The sequence below is a fragment of the Boleophthalmus pectinirostris genome, unplaced genomic scaffold (assembly GCF_026225935.1).
Source record: "Boleophthalmus pectinirostris isolate CB_2022bp ecotype Guang Dong unplaced genomic scaffold, ASM2622593v1 HiC_scaffold_8, whole genome shotgun sequence".
NCBI lineage: Eukaryota > Metazoa > Chordata > Actinopteri > Gobiiformes > Gobiidae > Boleophthalmus > Boleophthalmus pectinirostris.
Genome location: NW_026571515.1, coordinates 16,569,028 through 16,577,373, shown reverse-complemented (window position 1 = coordinate 16,577,373; position 8,346 = coordinate 16,569,028). Strand labels below are relative to the sequence as shown.

The 8,346-nt window shown below is 38.8% G+C and overlaps 1 protein-coding gene across 1 annotated transcript; it reads left to right on the top strand.

Moving 5' to 3' along the window:
• The first annotated feature begins 1,310 nt into the window (after positions 1-1,310).
• Positions 1,311-7,137, top strand: LOC110157949 (ADP-ribosylation factor-like protein 8A). The gene is made up of 7 exons (XM_055166216.1): positions 1,311-1,713; positions 2,315-2,395; positions 2,632-2,705; positions 2,837-2,930; positions 3,529-3,596; positions 3,682-3,752; positions 5,182-7,137. Exons 1-7 carry the CDS (start codon positions 1,591-1,593, stop codon positions 5,232-5,234), a joined length of 564 nt encoding a protein of 187 aa, XP_055022191.1. The 5' UTR covers positions 1,311-1,590; the 3' UTR covers positions 5,235-7,137.
• Positions 7,138-8,346: the final 1,209 nt, after the last annotated feature.

Here is an 8,346-nt window from a genome sequence, read left to right as displayed (position 1 = left end):
AAAGAGAGAGAGAAAAAGAAAGAGAGAGACTCAGAGAGAGAGAGAAAGAGACAGGCAGAGACTTAACCTTTAGGGAAACTGAACCTTCTTTACTCCGCTGAAGTGATGGGAAAAATTGTTTTTATAGAGCAGAGCCTGGGAAGAGATAGGCCTAACTGTTTCAAAGAGATACCAACTGAAAAGATAATATGTTGACTGTTAACTAGTTCCACAAAACAAGCAGATGACACCACCAGGCCAAGTTACAGGTCAGATCTGTGGAGAGGCTATCCTAACTATAACTGAATAAATCACTAAATAAGTTTCATGCCATAATATGGAAAATTTCAAGCAATGCTATAAGTTACTGAGTTATAACTCCTGTTCTCTGGTCCCTTCACACTCTGCTCATTCAGTACAGGATCCTCTGTACTCTTCCTCCTCACGCACCAGTGCCTATGAACTGCCCCTGCCCACATCAGCGAGCTCCTCGCCCCACACACCACCTCAGGAGGCCTTCACTCCAACACCTCCTCTTACTGTCTCCACCAGCCCAAGACCAAGCTCTGCACAGTAGGACACAAAGCCTTCAGGCTGTCACTCTGCTGCTTTGGAGTGCCCTCCCTGAGGGCACCACAAAGAAATGTAAAGTGCATTATAAATAAAATGAAGTAAAAATCAGAGGTGCATTTCACTGTCTGAACAAACTCGGGCAAAATAACCCCCTCTGGCGGTTATAATGTGAATTACTTTGCATAAGCCTATGTTTTGTAAATAGACCTTTAGCGCCACCGCCTCGAGAGGCCAATAAGTCAAATAACACTCTTAAAACATTATTGTCATGACATTTAAAATATATTTACAATTATTTGTAAATATTATTATTATTTAACTCTGGTTTTACTGACGAGGCCATATTTTCAACTGTAGTGTAGTGAATTAATCCAGAAAATTTCCCTTAAATTTGCTAAATGCGAATCTGGGGAAACATTCTCATTTACGGGATATTTTATCCACAATTAAAGCGCAATTACCACATTTCCAATTATTTCCACTAGAGAGCAGTCTATCGACCTCATAGATTTCTCTCTTTTATGCGTTTCCTCTTCTTCCTTTACGAGCCCCACCCAAACCGGAAAAGGCCTTTTTTATTTCAACTAAATTTATTTTAATTAATTGGTTAACCAATTTCAACACAGCAGCGCTATACTGATCATTTGATAATTTAACATTCGGTTGATAAACATATATATTATGAAATTAGCTTGAACCAAATGTTTGTATATTGTTTATTTTATTCTGAAATAAGGATCCACACCGGAAGTGGTGTTTGCAGCATGTCGCGCTTGACCGAACTGAAGGCTAACAGCTAATAAACATCCTTGTATCATTTTGGTCCCGTTTATTGCTGAAAAAAGGCGTATTTTGTTGATTCCTTTGGGGTGTTCGAAGAAATACACTAACCAACACGACTCTCTTGGCGTCGGCAGTTCTTTCAGCGACTGTCAGCCTTGGGGAAGGTCAAAATTGTGACGTTTTTTTTAGAGAAGTGAACGAGGCGACGGAGACATTGCAGCCGCAGTTAGCATTGGGAGCTAGGCGAAAACAAAGATGATCGCGTTGATTAACAGGCTTCTGGACTGGTTCAAGGCGCTTTTCTGGAAGGAAGAGATGGAGCTGACGCTGGTGGGGCTGCAGTACTCGGGGAAGACCACCTTTGTGAACGTGATCGCGGTGCGTGGGGGTCCGTGTGCGGGCAGAGGCAGGGCAGATGCGCCGCCGCAGCTGGAGCCTCTTTGTGTTTCTCATGGAGCCTGGGTTGACCTCGGCTCGGGACCTGTCACGGGTTTAGACACTGAACAGCTCATTAAAATATTATCAGATAGGATATGTGTGTAAACGTGGATGTATTTTGTTGAAACATTGACTCGTAAAATGTAGTTTTAAAGAGAAGACTCCAGTCTGGTTTCGTCCTGGACTAGTACCAATAAATCAAGGCTTGGACCGAGCTATCCCCATTTATAATTTTTTTTCCATTTAACCCTTTGCTTTGGTATCACATCATTTTATAATATGAATCACTGTAATGTAATATTGTAGTACCAAAGCTGTCAATGAAGTGAAATGAAGTCAGATTTATAGCTGGACATCCATATACAATCCAATAATTCCAAGGCAAGGCCTAGAATAAAATCAGCTTTTAGAAATGAATTACTTTACTATTATTAAAATTTGCCAACCTATTATATCCCTACTGTTTTTTTTTATTATTGCACTGTGTATTTCTCTGCAATAACAAACATTTTTATGATTTTTTTTGAAATATGTTTTCCAGTCTGGCCAGTTTAGTGAAGACATGATCCCCACAGTTGGCTTCAACATGCGGAAGATCACCAAAGGAAACGTCACCATCAAGGTTCACATTATCTCAGTTGCATCTAAATATTTTGACTGTGCCCTAGTTACAGATAACATATGTCTGACTACAAGGACACTTTGAGTTGTAATGTTATAATCACTCTGGTATGCAGTGGCTGAATTCATACAGTGCCCTCCAGGTTTATTTGTTCACTTATTAGAATCTCCATTAGCTGTACCAGAGAGCCAGCTAGTCATCCTGGGGTCTCTTTAAATTGTCCCTTTGTGTTTTAGTTGTGGGATATCGGAGGCCAGCCCAGGTTCAGATCCATGTGGGAGAGATACTGCCGAGGAGTCAGCGCCATTGTGTGAGTGTTTTATAATCAATGTATCATTTTTTCCGCTGTCATATGTAACTGTCAATGACATAACCCTTTTTCCAAGTTCATAATTTTTTATTTATTTATTCGTAATAATTTAAAACTGATCTATATTACAGATACATGGTGGATGCTGCAGACCCAGAAAAGATTGAAGCATCAAAAAATGAACTCCACAACCTCCTGGACAAACCACAGTTGCAGGGAATACCAGTAAGTTTCTATCAAGAAAATAAATACAATATTCATACAACATCTTCTTTATGTCCAAATAGTCTTAATCACACATCTAACTTCCTTCACAAACATCTAACCACAGCCCGAATCATGAGTCATGAAAACAGAATAGAAACTTCTGTAACTCTACTCTGTTAAGAGATTGTGCCCAAACATTCACAGCTTCAAGAAATTATAAAGAGCTTTTACTTTTGTGGTATAAGGGTGAGTGACAGCACTGGGTGATGTAAGTAAAACAAAACAAACAAAACATAATACAGTACAAGACAAAAAAAAGACAAACATTTTTAAAAAATGTTTATGTCTATAACACATTTAATTTGTACAGTGTGTAATTTTGCTCTCTGTAAATATTTGTAAAGTCTCAGTGATCGATGTGCATAAGTAACCACATCATTTTTTTAAAACTATGTAATCAAAGGGTGTAGGGTAATATAAGTTTTCTTCTTCTCACTCCCATTTGCTTTTCTGTTGTTTCCAATATATATCTATGTATATGATTATTTTTTTTCTCTCTTGGCACAAACTTGAAATAAAAACAAATCAATAAATTTGAGGACTTTGTCTTTTTCAGGTGTTGGTTCTGGGGAATAAGAGGGACTTACCGGGAGCCCTGGATGAGAAGGAGCTCATCGAGAGGATGTAAGATCTCATAAACAAACTTACTTCATAATCTAAAGTTCCATAGGTGTCCACCAGGGGGCTAACAACCCAATCTATCCCACAGGAACCTGTCTGCGATCCAGGACAGAGAGATCTGCTGCTACTCCATCTCATGCAAAGAGAAAGACAACATTGGTAGGAGACACTACCACCATACATTAACACGCTGTATATTAAAGATGAAATCATATAACTGCCCTAATAATATTCTTAATATTTTTTATGGAACCTGTCAGACAAGGGCATAGGTTTGGTTTCGGCTTTGGTGGGGACATTATTAGCTAATTATCAGTTCAGCCACTAACAGGGCACGAGTAGGACTCCGTTTGAGAGGTGCTCTTGTGGCAATAGTCGCTCTTTTTCTGCGGCGACCCATGATAAGGCAAGTTTAATTGAAGGTGAAGCCAAGTTGAAAAATTTTACAAAAGTTGGTGCGCAGCGTCTTCACTCACGCCTGCTAAAGCTGCCATCTTCAGGTGCGGCCCTGTCCTATCGCTTCCCCAGTTCAGGCTCCTGGCACCACTAATGACATCACTCTGTCACAGCCAATGAAATAGCAGCAGGGGTAACCCTGTCGTCATATCACTGAATACATCTCAGAACGTCTAATAAACAAAATGTTAACTGAAACATGTTCAGTTAATACTATTGAGTTTGGAAAAATATTGGAATAAATTTATATTTTTGTTTATTAAAATAAAATGGCAAATATTGGTAGAGACTATTTTGTCTTGCCCAAATATTGGTTGTGACATGTCCCTACTGTCCCTGCGCAAACCTACAGCTGTCAGAGCCATAGACTGTATATATTAAGGGACATAGCTAACCCATCAGCTGTGCATTCCACATAGTAAGTTAGCATGGGGGTGTTTCTGGTTCCATTGACTCTGGCTCCAATTGTTGGAGACATTCCTCAGCCGTCAATAAATTTCACAGCTCAGTAGCAGCTTGGGTGAGCTGCGAAATGTACTCCGTAAATAAATTCCTGTTCCTAATATGGAACTCGTTTCCAAATTCACTCCTATATCTGCTGGCATCGTGAGCTTCATTCGACTGGAGCCAAAAGCTATGGCTGATGTCACACTCCCTTAGTCCACTTTTTTTGCATGTTCTCTGTGCAAAATAATAGAGCTAAGATCCTGGCTCAGATCTGTAGATGGACATAGCTTCTCCCAGCAGCGTTAGGAGGTGGGCGTCAAATGCTTTGGTATTTGTTTTTAATGTTTTTAACCTCAAATGGCACCTGCACTAACGGGGAACTGTTGCCTGGGAAACAGAATACACACTTCGGTAATACTTTGGATAATCTTCCTGAGTTCAGATGGGCGTGATTGATAGGTGGATTAGCCAATCAGGGACATGAGTGGTTTGTCTGTATCATAACAAATATGGCTGTTTATGAGGAAAAAAGAACTAACAGGAGATAGAAAAACATCATGGATTTCTGTAGAATCAATGAACCTGTCTCGAGGCGATTGGGAAAAAAAGTTTTATTTTTAGAGCAAAACTGTCCAGCTCTATATTTATTATCTATAAGTGTGTGACAGCTTCTCTCTGCCCTCAGACATCACCCTGCAGTGGCTGATCCAACACTCCAGGACCAAGAGGACTTCATGAGACTCCCTCCTCCCTCCTCTCTAAACGTGCCCTCCATTATTAGTGTCATCCTCCATCATGTGCCGTAACTCTTGGCAACCCTATGAATTCTAATGAGCTAAACTTATTGATTAAGTATTCTCCGGCGATTTGTACTTGTTTTTACTGAAATGAAATAGTCCAACTGCTTTTTAACATTTGAGCAAAAGGAGTTTTAAGTGATCTAGGCCCCCAAAACCTCCATGAATCACTACTGGACAACTGCAGAGGTTAGTTGGGTCTAAAATTATTCAGATCATGGAAGCTTTTAACACAAGGACAGTAATAATGGAGGGCATTGAACCGTCTCCTCATTCCTCCTTTCCTCGTCTCCTACCTTCTCTTTTTTTTTTTTCTTTTCTTTTCCTTAAGGTGCACTGTGTAACTTTTCTGGTGGAGGGTCCGTCATCCACTTGTCTCCATGGTGATGCTATTGCTTCACCGGGATGTTCCAAACAAATGTATTTCTTCAATTACAGGTGTTTTTATTTCTCAAAACTACCACAAAAAAATGTATTATTTCTGTGAGCGAGTCCAGTTTTCCACAGATCTGGCCTGTAACTTGGCCTGGTGATAGATCCTGCTCGTCTCCATGTAGATTAAAGATTAAATGCCATACAGTAGAGAAAAAAGCAAACAAATGGAGTTGAACAGGTGGCTGCGAATAGCCAGGCTGGCACCACCTAGTGTCTCTGCTCAATTTCATTTCTCTCCAGCAACTAGGTCAGGAATTGGAATACACTAGACGATTTGCAAAAGTTGGAGTTCAGGCACCAGCCAATCAGCGAAGAGCCATACATTCTGTGTTGGCAACGATTCCCAAGGTCGAGGATTTAAAGCCGGCACAAAGAGAATGTTTGGTGGATTTTATCAAGGGGAAAGACGTTATTGCCCTTCTTCCTACGGGATTTGGGAAAAAGTTAATATACTACTTAGCCCTGTTAGTGGCGCATTGCAAACGTCACGACCGAATAGCAGCGATTGATTAAAAAAAATAAAAAATGTACCCGCCTACCGTCGAGCGAACAAATCCTAATGCTGCGAGGTCAGACGGTTTCCACGAAGTGAAACCGGCTGATGAATCAAGCTAGGCTGCGAACCCTCTGCTAGAAAAGTTACACAGTGCAGCTTTAACCTTTGTCTCCTGCACTCACTGCTATATTTGGCAGAATTATCAGTATTTAGTGATATAAACTGAATTGAAACAGGTCAAATTTCTTCCCTTTGCAGCAGATCTTTTCTCTAACATGGCACTCTTATTTTTTGCGATCAGACGTTAGAAAATGTTCACAACCAAATTAAAAGTGGTTATTTCCATTCCTTCTCTCTGATTGGCTGTTTACTCAAAGCAGTGTCCGTGCAGATTTACCCCTCACTTCTCTTACCTCTTCTCATGGATGTCTCCTTTTTATTGCACTGTTTTGTTTTTGTAAAATATTAATGATCAAATCCTAATAATGTTAATAAGAAGAATACAAAAACAGTGTCCAGGCTTCATCCTGATTGACACAGCGCCCCCTACAGTGCAGATCTGTTGAACTGCAGGGGGCACTGTTTGAAGAGATGTAGCTTTGTTTTAATATTTTTTTGTTGGTTAAGAAACTCATTTTTCTATGATTTGTAATTTTTGTACATTCTGTTTATTTTCTTTTTTGTTTTTCGCGAAGTTGGCGCTCGTCCTTCTCAACTTCCATCTCTTTCGGCCTGTTGCTCGTGATCTGTTTATTCTTCCTTCCTCTGTCTGATCTCAGTTTTATTCAAGTGCACAATAATGAGACTGGTGATAATAATAGAAGGTGGGAAGGACGCGCTCTGATTAAAGTGTTTTTATTTAAATATTTTGCTTTGTGTCAAAAAATAAAACTGAACTGGATTAAAATGTAAATGTCTTTCTTGTAGTAACTTGACTCTTCACGACACAAGTGAGTACATATTTATACAATAACGATATCCAAATCTCTCGATATGATATACATCTCACGGTACGATATTTATTGCGGTATTTTGCAGAAGCTGACAAAATTCTGAATATGCTACTTTTCTGTAATAATACAAATAATTAAGATTTAAACATGCTTAATAACAGTTGTTTTATCATGTAGATGGGGCTAAAACAGAGCAAAGGATCATGGTCTATGTAGTTCTGTCTGTTTTTAAACTGTTGCTGCACCATAACAATAAGAAACTTGTAATTCAGTATATGGTCCACGATATTATTGTGAGACTTTCGACAATACAGTATCACGATATTTCGGTTATTGTTACAGCCCTAATTTATACCATATCATACCAACTTTATTTCTAAAGCAATTTAAAAACTTTAAAAACAGCTGGCCAAAGTGCTGTACACAAACACAGGACAGACTAGGACAATCGCAGTACAAGACAATACACAATACAAACACAATATAACACCTAAAAATATTGAAAACCATAAGATACTCAAACAACAAGAAATGTGCATGTCACTTGTTAAAAGAAAGTGAAAAAAAGGTGCATTTTTAGGAGTGATTTAAAAACAGATATAGACTCCGCCTGTCTAAAATACACCATACAGTAGACCAGATCTGGGGCATTGTACAGCTTCCGGGCCACATACAGTCCCCTTGTTTGTACAAAATAAACATATTTTATAATTTTACTTCATGCCTGAAGTAAAGCTGCACTATTTTTATTGTAGGGGTGTTTTTTTTAAATACAATTTTTTGTAAGGCAAACTCACTTTTTCTTTGCTTAATCATAACATATACTGTACTCTTAAAAAACAATGATATTTACTGCTTTTTTATAAAGAAATACAATTAATATCATGCAGAATTGAGTTACGCATTTTGGTCCTGCCCTCGACAATGTTTTCTGTTTCTCATGTCGCCCCTTGGAAAAAATAATTGCCCACCCCTGACATACACAGTATAAATAAGTATAGACTGTATACAGTCTATGATTTATACATATATTAACGGGGATGTAGCACTATCACTGTAAAATATCATGTTATTTTACTGTGATATGGAGGGAAGGCTCACGACAGTATTGTGGAAATGAAACTTTTTCTTTCAAAAGTCCAGTCTTTAGTGCAATGATTACATTTGTA

Coding starts and splice junctions, on each gene's coding strand:
- LOC110157949 (XM_055166216.1), top strand. CDS start 1,591: ATGATCGCGTTGATTAACAGGCTTCTGGACTGGTTCAAGGCGCTTTTC. Junction 2,706..2,836: donor CGAGGAGTCAGCGCCATTGT/GTGAGTGTTTTA, acceptor TCTATATTACAG/ATACATGGTGGATGCTGCAG. Junction 2,931..3,528: donor CACAGTTGCAGGGAATACCA/GTAAGTTTCTAT, acceptor TGTCTTTTTCAG/GTGTTGGTTCTGGGGAATAA.